The sequence below is a fragment of the Notolepis coatsorum genome, assembly GCF_963971535.1.
Source record: "Notolepis coatsorum genome assembly, chromosome: 6".
Classification (NCBI taxonomy): domain Eukaryota; kingdom Metazoa; phylum Chordata; class Actinopteri; order Aulopiformes; family Paralepididae; genus Notolepis; species Notolepis coatsorum.
The window spans coordinates 150,664,274-150,683,947 of record NC_140170.1 but is presented as its reverse complement, the minus strand read 5'-3'; the positions used below and the strand labels follow the sequence as shown (position 1 = coordinate 150,683,947).

The window sequence follows — 19,674 nt, the reverse complement described above, 5'->3', positions numbered from 1 at the left end:
TATTGTATAGTATATTGTATGGTAACTCAGTTACTTCTACTTTGCATTGAACATTGTACATACCGGTATATACATATTGAACACTTGTGTCTACGTACGTGACTTCTATTTTATACAAGTTCAAGTTTCAAGTTTCTTTAATAGTTGTCATACAGAAGTACAGAATACTTTTATACAAAATGCTTCTTACTGTTACGCTCCAGAGACTGTGCTAGACAAGATAGTATGAAATAAAATAGTATAGCATGTAAAAATAGAAGTAAAAATAGAAGTCACAGTGTTCAGTATATACATATGTACAATGTTCGATGCAGAATAGAAGTAACTGAGTTACCATACAATATACAATATACTATGCAATGTACTAATATACAATACTATATAGTGCAAAGCAGAAATGGGATGAGGTACAATTTAGGTACAGTTTACAGTAAGGTGTACACAGGTTGTAGTGCAAATCCTTTACCAATAAATATAAAGTGTGTTTAGGTGTTCTAAAGTGTGGAGAGTGGGTGCTGCAGTGTGTTGTTTGTTTAAAGTGAGTGTGTGCGTGTGGATGTGTGTGCTGTGTGCATTTGATGGTTGTTGCATGCTGGTAGAGGAGGATCATCAGTATATAGAGGTTGGTCATGCTGACATGGTAGAGGAGGATCATCAGTATATAGAGGTTGGTCATGCTGGTAGAGGAGGATCATCAGTATATGGAGAGGTTGGTCATGCTGACATGGTAGAGGAGGATCATCAGTATATAGAGGTAGGTCATGCTGGTAGAGGAGGATCATCAGTATATAGAGGTTGGTCATGCTGACATGGTAGAGGAGGATCATCAGTATATAGAGGTTGGTCATGCTGGTAGAGGAGGATCATCAGTATAGTTCAAGTTCAAGTTTCAAGTTTCTTTAATAGTTGTCATACAGAAGTACAGAATACTTTTATACAAAATGCTTCTTACTGTTACTGCTATACTTATTTTATTTTATACTTGTCTTTTTGTCTAGCACAGTCTCTGGAGCGTAACAGAAATAAGCAGTTTGTATAAAAGTATTCTGTACTTCTGTATGACAACTAATAAAGAAACTTGAACTTGAAAAGAAAACAATAGAAATGTAATGCATTCGAAGCCCACTGCCCCTCAAAATAGTTAATATTGTACTATTACTGTACCTTACTGTTAATTGTACCTCATCCCATTTCTGCTTTGCACTATATAGTATTGTATATTAGTACACTGCATAGTATATTGTATATTATATGGTAACTCGGTTACGTCTATTCTGCATCGAACATTGTACATATGTCTATACTGAACACTGTGACCTCATTTTTTACTTCTAATTTACATGCTATACTATGTTATTTCATACTTATCTTGTCTAGCACAGTCTCTGGAGCGTAACAGTAAGAAGCATTTTGTATAAAAGTATTCTGTACTTCTGTATGACAACTATTAAAGAAACTTGAAGAAACTTGAACATGAAACTATTTAGGATTTTAATATAGGATTTTAAAATAATAATAATAATAATAATAATAATAATAATAATTATATAAACCTTTATTTACCATGGGAAGGTTCGCTGAGCACACAGTCTCTTTCAGCAACGCCCTGCTTCACACTCTACACAGTTCCACACATTTATACATGGCAGTTTCCCAGTATAACCACAGTCTGACACTGTTGGCCCCTGAGCTTCACTGCAGTGCTATTATTACTTCCACGAAATGATGAAAATGAAAAATATATATGTATCACAGCTTTTGAATGTGCCTTTCTAGGAACTGTTAATTACTCTCTAAGGCCATGACATTTTTCGTTTTAATTATCTCAACGAGATGTATTCATTATTTCGTGGAATAATACACTATACATCTATCTGACCACCTCCACCCCCTGCACTCCCTTCTGGAGGCTGCCGTCCTCCGACACCAATCTGCTCTCCACCCCTCACACCCCCACTATGTACTTTTAGGGACAGAGGCTTCAGTGTGGTGGCTCCCACCCTCTGAAAACCCACCTGTTCACAAAGGCCTATGACCTCGAGTTGTCTCCCTGTCCTTTATTATTATTACTATTTATTTGGTTTATTCTGTGTCTTTGTTTTGCCTTGTAAAGCATCCTTTGGTTTCTTGAAAGGGGCTACAATATATAAGTCCAAGCTACATATTCCATAGTCCATTACATCTTAACGCTTTGATTTAATAACTTGGTATTAAGACTGCTATCACATGAGTATAATGACAATAACAATGTGACCCGCAACATTCTTTTAAATGATACATTCATTAATCAATAATTATTTTGGGGGGGGAAAGCAAAACGTGCAAAAACCAATGCGGCCAAAGCGTCCAAGTCGAGGCACAAGTGTTTTTCGTCCTGCTATTTTCAAACGTTTAGATATTTTAAAATGTTGTAGACCATCTCACAGAGGTGGAATATGCAATTTAAATAAATATGGGCTCTACCACAGATAAATAAATAGATAAATATATATATTTTCAGTGATGGCAGAAAAACATTTGACCTCCTATCAGGAGCAGGGGGTTCCCTGATGTTCCGGGCCAGTTCCCAATCGGCTCATCATTGTTCAGCCATGCATGTGTGTGTGTTCCTCCCCAGGGTGTGAAGGAGGTGACTCTCCTGGGTCAGAATGTAAACAGCTACAGGGACACGTCGGAGGAGCAGTTCCGTGGCGCCGATCCAACGCAGCTCAGCCGAGGCTTCGGGACCGTGTACCGAACCAAACAAGGAGGCCTGCGCTTCTCTGACCTCCTGGACAGAGTGTCCCTTGTGGACCCGGACATGAGGATCAGGTTCACCTCTCCTCATCCCAAGGACTTCCCCGATGAGGTGCAGACAACACACCCTGCTGAGAGTGATCATGAGGTCTTGATGACGGTGCTCTGTCTATGGGAGGAGGGGGGGGGGGGGGTTCATCGTCACAGCAATAGCAAAACACAAAGCCTTGCGTTCTAGAACTGTCAACAACTGATTCCATGTCAGCAGTGTCGCCACGGCCAGGGAATTAATAGTCTTGACTGACAGTTAAAAAAGGAAGATTTGTGGGTCTGTTCCAGATGGGGAATAGCCGTGTTATTGAGCTCGGCATGTATAATATAACGGTTCATCTTGGCTAGGGATGTGCTGATCTGACCTTTTCAGTCCCATACCGATACCTGGGCTTTGGGTATTGGCCGATACGGAGTACCGATCCAATCCGTTTACCTTTAATGAACAGTATAGACATTTGGCCGTCATTTTGGCCTCATTGGACAAAAATATGTACCATCTTCTCATTATTAGCAAAGACGGCAACAAACCAATGCCTGAATAAAGCCGACACACCAAATATCTCGCTGGCACCAGCTGTGCACAGTTTATGATCATCGTGCCCACAGCTAGTTTACATGCCTCACAAACGGCAGTGACCCTGTGTTTTATGTGGTGTAAGATAATTAACATTAAATCACAGAGTATTCCAGTGTTTTATAGTGCAGCCAATTCCCTGTGTTGACGTCACTCACTGAAGTGTGTCTGTGTGTGTGTGTGTCTGTGTCTGTCTGACTGTCTGTCTGTCTGTTTGTGTCTGTAGCCCCTTTCACACTGCCCATTAAAGCCGGGATTTGTACCTCATTATCCCAGCATGCCATTCTGTGTGAAAGGAACGAATGCGGAATGGGGGGTAACATTTTATGCAGCATTTTGCCGCTTCAGGTATAGTAAAATTGGCGGGTTGTTTTCGTCTGTGTGGAAGGGACATCCCGGCATAGTGGGACCACCAACCCACGCACATGATATAATAATAATAGGCTACACGTTTTATATCTAATTGAAATTATATGCAACATGAAAATCTCCGCTGGCTATTGGCAAGTTCTGCCCTACATTTTCAAAAGCCTAGAGAAAGCTTGTCTTAACTAATCATCATGAGTTATGCATGTCAAATTGATGGTATTTTTCATTCCATGCATGCGTCTTTGGGAGAGCTATTTCAGAATGCGCCGCCTCTTATTCTATTCACGATGCGTCTCCCATCTATTCTCTGCATCACGGCATTGTGTCTGAACGGTGAACGCACACTTATACCGTCTCGCTAGGTTCAGTGTGGACAACCCAAAGCCGGCAGATTGCGGGAGGGGGGGGAGAGAATCCATATAATGCTGCGAAGTCTGTGAAAAGGGCTTGTGTCTCTGTGTCTGTCAGACAGTGTGACAGAGAAGATGCTATTTGTATCCACAGATGTCCTGAAAGTTTATTAAATTAGAATATTATAATACTGTAATATTTTAATCCTATTCGTATGTGTGTGTGTGTGTGTGATTTGATCTGCACATACAAATAAAGTCTTTAGTAAATGTGTGTTTTGCAGGTCTTGCAGCTGATTGGGGAGCGTGGGAACATCTGTAAGCAGATCCACCTCCCTGCCCAGAGTGGCAGCAGCCAGGTGCTGCAGGCCATGCGGCGCGGGTAAGAACCCACCAGCTGGCTGCTCTTACATGACGCCATTTAGACTTGAATGAAAATATGAATAGTGGTCATCAGGGGTATATTGACCAATTCTTCAGAACTAATTACAAGCATTGAGTACTTTATGAAGTAGATACAAGTACCAATGTGTGCACACACACACGCATATCAAGGACTGTGACACACAGGGAACAAACTTAACTTTTTGACTTACCAGCCATTTGGCTGGTAGATTTTTAAAAGTACCAGCCGGGCAGATTCTTTACTAGCCAAAAATTATAAATAGCTTTTTAGTACATCGCCATGTGTTATTATTACATATAATACTCTCATATGCTATTTTCAATTAATATCATAAACAACATAAGGAATATTAGCATAATTTTGAGTGGACTGAAGGAATGAGTCAGCGTTAATAGTTTTAAATGCAAATAATTTATTGAAACATAGAAGTGGGGTCGGGACACACACACACACACTGTGTTTCAACTCACCACCCCCGCATCATATTGTAGTCTGTCTTCAAACTTCCACTCCTCTCGAAACTTTTATTTTTTTTATATATTTTTTTATTATTGCAAAACAAAAATTATTAAAAGTCAGTACTCAACACATAATGCATAATGAAACTAACAGTCAAGGTGGTTAAAATTACATGCAAGTACAGAAACAAGATAAAAAAAAAGTCTATAATAACATTTTAACCGTATACAGTGTATATCCAGCGAAATTACAATTATATAAATGTTATATAGAACATACCCCTAATACCTATTGTCTAAAACCCTACACACATATGCTCCAGCTCGAACCCCCCCCTCCCGGACCCCTCCTTGGATAGTACCTCCATTATCCCTCACTCCTAACCAGACACTACCATTATAAGCTAGCTTTTATTCTCTCCACCACTTCTACCCACATTGACATTTTGGATTCGTTGAGACCCAGAATTCTTGCTGTAGATATTTCTTGATATATCACATCTAGATATGTAAGAGACCAAACTTTCCGGCACATTTTTTCCGGTTGAAACCAGCGTGATGCGATCAGTTTTTTAGCAACTGTGATACCCGATAAGACCAATCTCTTTAGCTGTGGATTTACTGCAAACTCAAAAACATCATTTAAAAGCAATACAGAGGGGTGTACTGGTATATTCCAAGATACGAGTTTTGATAATTGAAGGGTCACATCTTTCCAGAATGCCTTAACTGGTGGGCAGTCCCAATACATGTGCATAAATGTCCCTTCGTCTCCATTTGTACATTGGGAGCATTTTGAGTCTTGTTTCAGGCCCATTCTGTTCAGCCTTATAGGAGTCAAGTATGTCCTGTGAATATAGTTAAGATTGATTTGTTGATGGTCCGGGTTCCTTGATGTAAGACGGACATTTGCCCATGCTTCTTGCCAATCAAAGTCACTTTCCAGGTCTGGAATATCCCTCCTCCAGACAGTGTCTAGTTGAAGGGTTTCATACGAGGACGTTAGTAATTGATAATAAAAACCTGATACAAAACCTCCCAATGTTTCTCTTTCATAGAAAAATTTGTGGTATCTGTGGTGTTCAACTGGTATGTGTAATGGAACACCGTGAGACCTCAAACATAGGCGTAACTGTATGTGAAAAAGCCATGTGGACTCGGTGAGGTTAAACTTTGTGCATATTTCTCCATAACTACAGAAGCCCTGGTTATTAAAAATATCCCCTAATGAGTGTATGCCTTGCTCTTCCCATATAGGGAATCTTATAGGACGTTTTCCCATTAAGAGTGCATTGTTATTGAATATGGGAGTGTGATTATGCCATTTTTGAGGGTTAGGATATTTTTTTTGTGTTTCTCGCCATGTTCTGATTGCATGGGTAATTATGGGGCCAAATTCCCGCTCACAGTGCTTGATTGAAAGTTTAGTGTGTGCTATGTCCTTCAGTCTCTGTGGGGCTACTATGTTTTCTTCCAATTCTCTCCAAGATACCAAAGCCTGGGGATCAAACCATATTGTCAATGGTCTTAATGTGAAAGCCTTAAAATATTGTAAAAAATCTGGAACTGCCATGCCACCGTCTGCTTTATTTCTCTGTGCGGTGGATCTTTTTATGCGAGGTGGTTTGTTATTCCAAATAAATTTGTATGTGGAGGATTGTAATCTTTTCCAGTAGCCCTCTGGAGGAGGTAACGGTAGCATTGAGCTGATGAAGTTGATTCTTGGTAATACATCCATCTTAACAATTGATACCCTTGCCTGTACTGAGTTTTTAAGTTTTGCCCACCTGTCCAGGTCGTCTTTGATTTTGTTCTGTATTTTTGTGTAATTGTGCTTCACCGTTTGCCTTATGGTGGGAAATATTTCCACACCCAAGCATCTAAAATGTTTAACCATGGGTATCGCACCTGGGAGGGATGTGTCTTTTTTTGCTCGGATGTTAAGAGGAAGGAAAGCCGACTTTGGCCAATTTATTTTAAATCCCGATAAATCACCAAAGTTCTCTATCAACTTGAGTAGATGCGGCAATGTGGTGTTGGGGTTTTGCATGAACAATATTACGTCGTCCGCATATAAACAAATTTTATGTTGTGTGCCCTTGATTACGATTGGTTCTATGTATTGGGATTGTCTTATATATTGTGCTAAAGGCTCTAATGATAGATCGAATAGTCCGGGACTAAGAGGGCAACCCTGTCTGGCTGAGCGTGATACCGGAAAGATTTCGGAGATGAATGTGCCTGTTGTAATCATGGCCGATGGGTCCTTGTATAGTACTTTAATCATATCAATGAATCCTTTTCCTAACCCCATCCTTTCTAATACTGCCCATAGAAACGACCATTCCAGCCTGTCAAATGCTTTCATAGCATCCAGGGATAGCATCGCCTTAGGTGTGGTGTCCTCTTTGTCTGCATCTAGTACGTGCAGAATTCGCCTTATGTTATCATTGATCAGGCGACCTCTTATGAAGCCAGTTTGGTCCGGATGAACTAAAGACGTCATATGCTTTTGCAATCTGATGGCTAATATCTTAGAGTACAGTTTGACATCGGCTCCGAGGAGGCTTAAAGGTCTGTAACTACCGCACTCAGTGGGGTCCTTGTCTTTTTTGAGAAGGACTGAAATGAGTGCGATATTGTGGTGTTTATGGAAGCTCCCCTCCTTGACTGAGTATAAGATCATATTTAGTAATAAGGGTCCAAATATGTCCCAACAAGAAAGGTACATTTCTGATGGGATACCGTCTTTTCCCGGAGCCTTACCGTTTTTCATTCCGGATATGGCCTTCTTGAGTTCTTCTAATGTGATCGGTGCTTCTAACTGTTTAGCGTCGTCCTCCGAAAGTTTAGGGAGAATAATTTGATTAAGATATGTGTCTAATTTGTTTTGATCAAAGGTCGTTTCTGAATTATACAAGTCGGAGTAGAATTCTTTGAATGTATCGTTTATTATTTTGGGGTCTGTCACAAGTACTTGTTGTTTTCTAATGGCAGTTATATCTGCAAATTTTGCATTAATTCTTAATCGCATGGCTAATAGGTGACTAGGTTTAGAACCTTGGAAATACTGCTGTTGTCTTGTGCTGCGTATTTGCATTTCCGATTTTTGTCTGTATATTGCATTGATCTCTGTCTTTAGAATGTTAACTTGATTTTCTAGTCCAGTAGAGTTGTTGTATTTTAAAGAATTAAATAATGTTGAGTAAAGCGTTTCCATTTCAGACAGTTTTGTGCATTGATTTTTGCGCAATATGGAGGAAAATCTATCCGTGAAATCCTTGATCATACCCTTTACCGACATCCATAATATTCTGGGGTCTTGCTCCGCGTTTGCATTATCCCATAAGAATACTGTGAGAGCTTCTTTGAGTTGTGTAATGAATTCCTTGTTGTTAAGCAGCATAGTATTAAAACGCCATCTTGGGGCCCGGGAAGATAGTATACCAAATGTTGCTTTCAGGATTAAATAACAATGATCTGAAAGCGCATTGGGTATCATTTCCACTTCATATTTATCAAATATTCTCGGGGATGCAAAGACGTAATCAATTCTGGATAATGTGTTGTGTCTCGCCGAACGACAGGAGTACTTTCGGGTCATGGGATTAAGTGAACGCCATAAAACAATTACCCCTGTAGTCTTTGACCAATCTTTTAATGCTTTAGATGCATTTTTTTGTTCGCTGGAAAAGGCAAGGTAAGATTTGTCCATCCTTGGATTCCAAATGGCATTAAAATCCGCACCTATTATATATGAGTACTCGGGATGGTTTAACATTTCCCCGGTTAGTGAAGTGAAGAAACCCACTTCGTACAAATTTGGGGCATATACCGCTGCCAACGCTATTTTCCTGTTATTATGTACAATCCTAGCTATAGTTATACGCCCCTCAGCATCCGACCATACCCCTTTTAATTCGATATTTAATTTACGTCTGACGACTATGGCTACACCTCGAGTTCTCGTACCAAAAGAAGAGTGACTAATATTATGGTATATGTTATCCGCTAACGTATTTATGTCTTCCTCTAAAATGTGCGTTTCGCTTAATAGAGCCACGTCCACATGTTCTTTTTTCATCAGTGTGAGCACGCTTTTGCGTTTGTGTTGTTTGTTTATCCCACCGGTGTTCCATATCATTATATTCAAACTAGCCATAATCTATGCATGTTTTTGTGTAGTTTTTGGTAATGCTTCTGGAGTGCGAAGCTACAATAGATGTACATCCAATTAATGAGGTCCCGTTGAGAGCCGAGCTTAAAAACATATATATATACAAATAAAAATCCCCTATTTTCCCCTCGCCCAGAGAGTCGTACAGGCCTGTGTTCCAAAAACACATCCTCCGCGAATGACTCTCTCCCTTAGTCCACCGGGTTGCCCAAACTGAGCATTGTAATCCTAATCTTCCTATGCTAATTGCCATAGGATCTAACATTTTCATTCTAATGCAATAGAATGTCGCTTTTGGTCTTGCACCTTCCCTTACTGTAATGAAATATTGTGAAAAATGAAAAAAAAGAGAATAAACTTTCATCGACATATTCATTTGAACCCTCTACTAACATGTAGGAAAGTCAGGAAAAAGGAAAAGATTGTAGAGAAATATTGACACCTAAATGTGAAGAACAATGGAAAAGAACAATGTAAGTTAAAAGATAGAGATAAAAAATAGAATAATAAAAAAAAAAAATATATAGATAAGGAATGAGAGATAGAATAATATTCAACGTGGAGAAGCCACTAGAACCGAATTAAGTGATTAGATAAAATAGAAAAGCAGAGCCTTTTAGAGCTTCAATGTGCCAGTCACTTCATCAGTGGAGTGATTACATAAATTGTTAGAATAACCTTGTTGTGTTCATACGTTTAGGTGTGGTTGATTTTTGAAGTATTATTAAGGACTGATTGAACTTCAGTCAATTGATTATCTGCTATGTATATACACACCGGATGTTTAATGTTAGAGTTGTAGGCCTTCGTTGTCATGGTGCATTATATTCTAGAAGGTTGTAGAATATACTAGTACCAATAGACTGTTGTTATGTTCCAGAATGATCTAAGAGACCCAGGGCAGTCGAGCGATAAACCCAGAATATTCCAGATTGAACTTATTGCCAATGATATGTACTTGTCTCCCCGGAGACCAGAGTCTGAAATTATAATGTATTACGGATCGTATTATACACAGTACGCATTGATATAGACGGCCTGCATATCATCTGCTACTTTGATGAACACAATAAAAGTCATTCTAATACTGATATACACTGAGAAAGAGGGAGATGAATCGGCTTATCTGTTTTCAGACACTGTCGTTCTGACTTGGGGTATCTCCTCCATATTTAATCCAATACTCCTCAGCCTCTTGTGGTGTGCGTAATCCAATCCTGCGGCCGTCCTTTTTCACGATCGATAACAGCGCCGGGTATGTTAGCCGTGGCCTGTGGCCAGCCTTGAACAATTTTTGCATCACCTCCTTGTATGGTAGACGTCGAGCGATGGCTTCTTTGCTTAGATCTTCGTAGATAAATATTGAATGTTCACCATGTTTCAGCATCCCACGTTGGATGCGAGCAATTTTGATGATGTCATCTCTTATTGATGTCTTCCGCAGAGTAACAATGATGACTCTTGGCCCTTTGCTTTTTTGCTCCCGAGAACCGATTCTGTAAACTTGGTCCACTTTCGGCACTTTGTTTGGAAAGTTGTTACCCAAAATCAATGATAGAACTGTTGGAAAGTTGTCGTCTTCGCAATTGACTGCTTCATCAAGCCCTACAATGCGGATGTTATTTCGCCTGTGGTAGCGATGGGATTCGAGTAGCCTCTCCATCGATTCATCTTTAACCTCTTGTATTTCCCTCCGGCATGCTTCTTTCACAATTTCTATCTCATTTGCCATCTCTGTCATGCCATTGCAGATGGTGTTTTCGTTCACTTTGACTGCCAGTGTAATATCTGTCACCGAATTCTCCACTGTCGTGATTCGCTCGGACTGTGCAGCGACCGTTTTCTTGACTTCCTCTAATTTAGCATCGATGCGATCGAATTTATCTTCGACGTGTGCTTTGAGCTCATCGACGTGTGCTTTGAGCTCCTCGATGTGTGTAATCTGTTCTTTCATCAGGTTAGTCAGTGAGTTGAAATCGGGTGGCATGGTTGTACTGCTTGTGCCAGCTGGTGGTATAGGTGCAGTGACGATGGCGATGGATTTGTCTGCTATTATCTTATCCAGATCAGCTGCTCTATCTCTCACGGAGCTTGTTCCTGTCGCTCCTGTTTTGTTGACAACTATTGTCTCACTGTCGGGGACCATAGTCGATGGTCCCGTTGTATTTTCCTCTTTATTCTCCTCGTCGGGGCTTGTCGCCAACGGTTCTTTACCCGCGTCGCCTAGGCTGTGTCTTCTTGAACGTGTATCGCTCTGCGCCGCTGAAGTTGCCGTTTCTTGTTTCTTTGCCGTCTTTCCCTTATCCTTACCCATGTTGTCTTTTGATATAGTTAGTAGAAGGTCTTATAAATACATACGATGTGGTCTTATCTCTTTTGGTATTGTCCAAATAATGTTTTTAAACGAAATTAACGTTGATGGGAGCGGAGCTGTTGCCAAATGCGTGCGCTACATAATGCGCTAAACCGGAAGTTCCACTCTTGAAACTTTTTTATATTTGAATATCAACATTATCTGTCCATCTTCAGTAATCCTCAGTTTACTATAATATACTCCTGTCCTGACTAGTGACTCCGTCGTCTTTCCAAACGCACGCACACACACACACACAGGGAAGGGGAGAGTGCCCCCCCCCCCCCATTTCCCTTTCCTCAGTGCAGTTCACTGTGGCTCTGCCTCGTCTGATCATCAGGATTAGCTTGTTAGCTTACATTAACGTTGTAGTGATTGGTACATAAACGTTCATTTCGGGCGATGTGGGCATAAAGGAATGGCGACGGTGCAAAGCATGTAGCTGCATTGGACTCGTGAGAAGAAAAAAAACATCACAGACTTATTTCGCGTCTGTAGGCGCACTGCTGTGTTAACGCTGCTGTGTTTAACGCTGCTGCTCTGTTTTCAAGAAACAACACGGAGTGGGCGGATATCATATGACTCGCGGAGTTGCTAGAGGGTTTTTCAAAATAAGAGTATCATATGAACCTGAACGTTGCTAGCTGCCGGAGCCCAGATATTATGACTGGAGCTGCGCTTGGGGCGGCAATGAGACCCGCACAGGATTTTCAAAATAAGAGTATCGATATGAACTACACGCCAGCTGGCGAGCAGACTATTATTTTTAGACGCAAGACGGTAAATCGACACGCATTTGGCGAATGGCGTCTAGTTATTTTGTTCCCTGCACACACACAGTATAGTTTATAGATAGTATTTGTGTTAGTACTACAGATAGTATTGGTATTAATACTACAGATAGTATTAGTACTAATACTACAGATAGTATTGGTATTAATACTACAGATAGTATTGTTATTAATACTACAGATAATAGTGGTATTATTACTACATATAGAATTAGTATTAATACAGATAGTATTGGTACTAATACTACAGATAGTATTGGTGTACTTCTAGTGTTTGTTATCTGTGTTTCTTATTAGTCTTGTCATTATGCAGCTACACCAGAGAGGCCTACCTGGAGCTTGTGGAGAACATCAAGAGACTGATCCCAGGTCTGTTGATTCAAGCTCTGATCAGTGTTGTGGAGTGTAATTTGAAATGACCAAATGGAAGCAAAATTAGAGTTAGTGAGTTTTGTGATAATCTCTATAATTTCTCTACTACTCCCCAATTCACCCAGATTGTTATAGTAATGAAATCATATGGTTATAAGCAGTGTTGAGCAAGTTACTCAGGAAGTCTAATTAGTTACTTATTACTGATTACTCTTAAAAGTAATCAAAATTACTTCACTGATTTCTTAATATTAGTAAGTAATTAGTTACGTTACTAGTTATGTTTAACTAACTCCCTAGTCTCTAATACTCATTACTTTCGCCGGTCCGCAAAGTCAGAATAAATGTATATATTTATCTGTCCCAGCGGTTAGCCTCCCTAGTGTTTAACCTGCTGTCTGTGTGTCTCAGGGGTTAGTCTCCCTAGTGTTTAACCTGCTGTCTGTGTGTCTCAGGGGTTAGTCTCTAGTGTTTAACCTGCTGTCTGTGTGTCTCAGGGGTTAGTCTCCCTAGTGTTTAACCTGCTGTCTGTGTGTCTCAGGGGTTAGTCTCCCTAGTGTTTAACCTGCTGTCTGTGTGTCTCAGGGGTTAGTCTCTCTAGTGTTTAACCTGCTGTCTGTGTGTCTCAGGGGTTAGTCTCCCTAGTGTTTATTTAACCTGCTGTCTGTGTGTCTCAGGGGTTAGTCTCCCTAGTGTTTAACCTGCTGTCTGTGTCTCAGGGGTTAGTCTCCCTAGTGTTTATTTAACCTGCTGTCTGTGTGTCTCAGGGGTTAGTCTCCCTAGTGTTTAACCTGCTGTCTGTGTGTCTCAGGGGTTAGTCTCTCTAGTGTTTGACCTGCTGTCTGTGTGTCTCAGGGGTTAGTCTCCCTAGTGTTTGACCTGCTGTCTGTGTCTCAGGGGTTAGTCTCCCTAGTGTTTAACCTGCTGTCTGTGTGTCTCAGGGGTTAGCCTCCCTAGTGTTTAACCTGCTGTCTGTGTCTCAGGGGTTAGTCTCTAGTGTTTAACCTGCTGTCTGTGTCTCAGGGGTTAGTCTCCCTAGTGGTTAATCTGCTGTCTGTGTGTCTCAGGGGTTAGTCTCTAGTGGTTAATCTGCTGTCTGTGTGTCTCAGGGGTTAGCCTCCCTAGTGTTTGACCTGCTGTCTGTGTGTCTCAGGGGTTAGCCTCCCTAGTGTTTAACCTGCTGTCTGTGTGTCTCAGGGGTTAGCCTCCCTAGTGTTTAACCTGCTGTCTGTGTGTCTCAGGGGTTAGCCTCCCTAGTGTTTAACCTGCTGTCTGTGTGTCTCAGGGGTTAGTCTCCCTAGTGTTTAACCTGCTGTCTGTGTGTCTCAGGGGTTAGTCTCCCTAGTGTTTAACCTGCTGTCTGTGTGTCTCAGGGGTTAGTCTCCCTAGTGTTTATTTAACCTGCTGTCTGTGTGTCTCAGGGGTTAGTCTCCCTAGTGTTTAACCTGCTGTCTGTGTGTCTCAGGGGTTAGTCTCTCTAGTGTTTAACCTGCTGTCTGTGTGTCTCAGGGGTTAGTCTCCCTAGTGTTTAACCTGCTGTCTGTGTGTCTCAGGGGTTAGTCTCTCTAGTGTTTGACCTGCTGTCTGTGTGTCTCAGGGGTTAGTCTCCCTAGTGTTTGACCTGCTGTCTGTGTCTCAGGGGTTAGTCTCCCTAGTGTTTAACCTGCTGTCTGTGTGTCTCAGGGGTTAGCCTCCCTAGTGTTTAACCTGCTGTCTGTGTCTCAGGGGTTAGTCTCTAGTGTTTAACCTGCTGTCTGTGTCTCAGGGGTTAGTCTCCCTAGTGGTTAATCTGCTGTCTGTGTGTCTCAGGGGTTAGTCTCTAGTGGTTAATCTGCTGTCTGTGTGTCTCAGGGGTTAGCCTCCCTAGTGTTTGACCTGCTGTCTGTGTGTCTCAGGGGTTAGCCTCCCTAGTGTTTAACCTGCTGTCTGTGTGTCTCAGGGGTTAGTCTCCCTAGTGTTTAACCTGCTGTCTGTGTGTCTCAGGGGTTAGTCTCCCTAGTGTTTAACCTGCTGTCTGTGTGTCTCAGGGGTTAGTCTCCCTAGTGTTTAACCTGCTGTCTGTGTGTCTCAGGGGTTAGTCTCTCTAGTGTTTAACCTGCTGTCTGTGTGTCTCAGGGGTTAGTCTCCCTAGTGTTTATTTAACCTGCTGTCTGTGTGTCTCAGGGGTTAGTCTCCCTAGTGTTTAACCTGCTGTCTGTGTGTCTCAGGGGTTAGTCTCCCTAGTGTTTATTTAACCTGCTGTCTGTGTGTCTCAGGGGTTAGCCTCCCTAGTGTTTAACCTGCTGTCTGTGTGTCTCAGGGCTTAGTCTCTCTAGTGTTTGACCTGCTGTCTGTGTGTCTCAGGGGTTAGTCTCAGCAGTGACTTCATCTCAGGCTTCTGTGGTGAGATGGAGGAGGATCACCTGCAGACACTGTCTCTGATCAGGGAGGTGGGCTACAACGTTGGCTTCCTTTTTGCCTACAGTATGAGAAAGGTTAGTACTCGCATAATTTATGTAATATATTTCAGCGAAATGTCCTATGAATTATGATTTGAGTCCCCAATGGCATTAAGAGTCTGTTTCTCTTCCGTGACTTTATGCGTTTTCGAATGAAGCAGTCTGGGTTGGTGACATATAGTTATCATTATCACTACATCGTTGAGGACAAATTAAAGGAACGTTTTATATGATAGGGAGACAGTGGGATTATTTAAAAATCAATGATCACATTTTAATTTATCATATTTTACTTATGCCTCTAGAATCCAGGATGGATCAGTGACAAAATTCTTCAGAATAGAGAAGGGTGAGATTTGGATGTAAAAATACGGGCAAATGTTCACTTTATGTGCACTTTAAAGCAAGGACATTTTGTAGGTGTAGATGTATACGAATATTTCCCTTGTATAGACTTTCAGTATCTACTGAGCAAACTCGAAAGTACCAATAAAGTGTTGTCGTTTCTTTTTTTTAGAACATCCATAATAGAGAATAGCTGGATTGTTCATCTTCTCTGAATATCCTTTACAATCTCTTCTTCTGTCTTCAGAAAACCCATGCGTTCCACCGGCTCCAGGACGACGTGCCGGCAGAGGTGAAGCAGCGGCGGCTGGAGGAGCTCATCAGTGTGTTCAGGGAGGAGGCTGCAAGGGTCAATGCCGCCCTCATCGGCAGCACACAGCTCGTCCTAGTGGAGGGAGTGAGTACTGCAGACACATTACTACTGCAGCGCTGCAGCTGGGACTGTATTAGTGCTGGGCAGTGTATCAATATCTATTGTTTACTGTTTGGCGCGTTATTTTTCATTTGATTTTGTATATGTTGTATACAGTATATTGTGATATACAATTTTGTTCTCTGAATCAATGATTAAAAGTAAATAGGTACAAGTCAGATTTCTCACAATGATGTCTGAAATATTTGAGAATGCAGCTGAAAAGTATAGTTATATACATTCAGTCCAATATGACCAACATCAATTGGATTATATATAACGTGTTGTTTTCCATACCAAAGCAGATATTGTGATACAGCCTTCTGTATATTGATATAGGGGAAAAGTCCTGAATATTATGATATTCATTCGCCCAGCCCTAGACTGTATGTCAGTACATTGTGTTCAAAATCCATTCGTTGTGCACATTCCATAAGGTTGTGTTTTCTCCTCTGTGCAGGAGAGCAAGAGATCTGCCAACGATCTCAGCGGGAGGAGCGATGGGAACGTCAAGGTGATCTTTCCCAAGGAGGATGTGGCCGTTCACCCTGCAGGCTGCAGCACTGCCCCCATCAGCCCTGGACACTATGTCCTGGTCAAGGTATTTATTCAGATAAATACATTGACTATCCTACAAAAAAGAGCAATAAGAGTAATAAACAATGCAGGATATCGGGACCACACACACACTGTTTCTACAATCACACATTTTGAAGTTCATTGATATGGTAAACTTTAAAACTCTGCAAGTTATGTACAAAGCAAGAAATAATCAATTACCGGTAGGGATGTCCGATATTATCGGCCTACCGATATTATCGGCCGATATCGGCATTCAAATGTGATATCGGATTTTTTTTTTACATTTCTATAACCTTTATTTACCCAGACAAGCAAGTAAGAACTAATTCTGATTTGATTTATTGTCAAAAGTATGCATAATGTTGTGTTAATTCCACAACAAGAGATATGTAAGGGATAATGTATGTATGCGCAGCCGAGGTGTTTTAAACGTCAGTGAAGGTCAATTATTTTGCGACAATGACCGAGTATAGGCTATACATTATCCCGCTTATTACATGGCTAACTTACTAACAATATACCTAATTCATCGACAAGACTAGATCAAATGCAGACGCAGTTGTTCTGTGGCTCTGTCAGCCCAAATAAAGTGATTATTATTATCGGCAGCCGGCAGGTCTGTGGTCTGATTGCATGACTGAGTGCAGCTGTGCATATGCTGAGCATCACTGATACAGTGTGTGTAGTGGGCTTGATTGTGAACAGCTGCGCACAGCGGCCATTATTGTTCCACAGAGGTCCGTTATTGAGTAATATCGGACCTCTGACGAGTGCTATTGACAATCACAAGCAAGCATTTTAGTGAATGTGAAAACGCCATGTAATAAGTAATGTTAATTACCTGAAATTATAAAAAAAATTGGGGGGGGGAAACCCTGCATATATCGGTATCGGTTGATATCGGTATCGGAAATTAAGAGTTGGACAATATCGGTATCGGTAAAAAAGCCAATATCGAGCATCCCTAATTACCGGTAAATGTAAGAAGCTAATTTCTGGATAAAGAGGGGGGATACAACCTCAGAGGACCATTGAACTTCAAAAAACCTGTGATGAAAACCAACCTGAAAATAATGTGTATCTCCTCTTACGGAGCCACCCTGTGGAATGGGCTGCTACAGGATGAACTAAAATATTGTGAAAACATAAATCAATTCAAATCTAGACTAAAGAAATCTATTTTTGATAGGTACAGAAGGGAAGAAGAGCTTTAATTGCATATTAAAAAAAAATAATAATAAATACGTATGATACTGTATTGTGCGCTATATCATATCACATTATATAATTAATTTATATATTATATTGAACTATATTTGCAGTATATACTATTATATTATGGTACTATATTGTATTGTATATATCATGTACTATACATCTCATCACATTATGTATGTGCTGTATACACTATTATGTACTATATACTATTATATGTGCTATTATATACTGCAGGTATACTATACTGTAATGTGTACTGTAATGTGTACTATATGTGTGTACTGAAATGTGTACTATATGTATCTACTATGTATGTATGTAAATTAAAAAAAATGAAACGGTAGGGTCTTCAGTGGTAGGGCCCGACAAGCCTAGTGCTTCTCCCTAGCCCTTTTCGGACAATTGGACAATGCTGCAATAGCAGCTGGTAAAACTTTGGTGATTTATGGAATGGACGTTGTTATGTGTCCAAAGCCTGAAATAAAAAATAACTGAACTGAACTGAAGGTATTTATTCAGATCACCATGCAAAAAATTACATTTCCATGTTTGTTTGTTTGTTTGTTCGTTCATTCATTTGTTCATTCATTTGTTAATTCGTTCATACATGCGTTTGTTCGTTCATTCATTTGTTCATTCGTTCGTTTATTAATTTGTTTGTTTGTTCATTCATTCGTTTGTTTGTTTGTTCATTCATTCATTGTGTGTTCACGTTTCCTTTGTTGGATCTCATTACCATTCAGATAACATCAGCCAACTCCCAGAGTCTGCGAGGCCGAGCCCTGAGTCACAGCTCCCAGAGTGACAGCTCCCAGAGTCACAGCTCCCCAACCAGGCCTGATCAGCAGCTCGATGGGCAGGTGGCTTCAGCTTGACGGTTGGGTGGCTTCAGCTTGACGGAGAGGTGGCTTCAGCTTGCCGGACGGGTGGCTTCAGCTTGACGGACAGGTGGCTTCAGCTTGACGGACAGGTGGCTTCAGCTTGACGGACAGGTGGCTTCAGCTTGACGGGCAGGTGGCTTCAGCTCGATGTAACTAGTGTTGTGACAAAAATGTCTCTCGATTTCTCTGATATCTCTCTGTAATATAAGGTCTTGCGAACACCACTGCTGTGTGGCACGTCATCATGACCACTGCTGTGTGGCACGTCATCATGACCACTGCTGTGTGGCACGTCATCATGACCACTGCTGTGTGGCACGTCATCATGACCACTGCTGTGTGGCACGTCATCATGACCACTGCTGTACACCTCCAGTGGCAACAGGAAGGAAAGGAGGAGGGTAAGATTTAGACAGTTCTAGTCTGCCTGCTGAAATCTTAACCCCCATCATTCCTCTGCAATATTAGGAAATAAGGGGGTGGGTAAGATATCAGCGACGCTGTTTAAATCCTGCCTAACGGAATGCACTGCCACGTAAGGGGAGTGCAATTGACACATCTCAAATCTATAAAATCTTTTATCCTCCAATCACAACTGTCGCTTCCCTCAAACAAAGCAAGCAACAGTTGTGATTGGAGGATCAAGAAAAGAGGGTAGGGCTTGAGATAAGTTTTATTCTGTGGAAAGTGATAATTGGGCACGACGCCAGCCCTAACCTGATGATGGCATGCCGTTGATGGACAGTAATGACAACAACAATGAAAACAGCTTCCCCAGAAAGTGTGTCTTTTCTCCTCATTTGTAAATGTGTGGCAGAGGGAGACAGATTCTGCATTTTGAGGGGAATTCACATGAACGTGCTCGCATACAAAATACATGTTGGACATCTAAGTAAGCTGACATACAACTAGGACAACTGATGAAAGATCATGGCTGTATGAAAACAAAATATCAATTGAAAACAAGTGTTATTTATAACGAGTATTAATTATAATGTACATAGTGAACAGTTGAAAAAATGCTAATAGATATTTGATTTAGTTATTGTTGTGTATGACGAATACACTGATCTGGCTAAAGTGATTGTGTCTGATTTGTTGATTTTGAAGTTTGGGCTGTTGTTGAGTAGTGGGTGGAAAGGAATCCCAACCTGAGCT

At 41.0% G+C, this 19,674-nt stretch overlaps 1 protein-coding gene across 2 annotated transcripts in view; it reads left to right on the top strand.

Moving 5' to 3' along the window:
- Window positions 1-19,585, top strand: part of cdk5rap1 (CDK5 regulatory subunit associated protein 1) — a 29,678-nt gene extending 10,093 nt beyond the window's left edge. The window contains exons 7-13 of one of the 2 annotated variants that reach the window (XM_084317191.1): window positions 2,618-2,848; window positions 4,368-4,465; window positions 12,582-12,637; window positions 14,984-15,114; window positions 15,671-15,820; window positions 16,296-16,436; window positions 18,379-19,585. In XM_084317191.1, the coding sequence (XP_084173317.1) occupies window positions 2,618-2,848; window positions 4,368-4,465; window positions 12,582-12,637; window positions 14,984-15,114; window positions 15,671-15,820; window positions 16,296-16,436; window positions 18,379-18,510 (939 nt within the window). In that variant the 3' untranslated portion in view covers window positions 18,511-19,585. Of the gene's footprint in view, window positions 1-2,617; window positions 2,885-4,367; window positions 4,466-12,581; window positions 12,638-14,983; window positions 15,115-15,670; window positions 15,821-16,295; window positions 16,437-18,378 lie in introns of both variants that reach the window. The other variant, XM_084317190.1, reaches the window with a different exon arrangement.
- The last annotated feature ends 89 nt before the right edge of the window (window positions 19,586-19,674 follow it).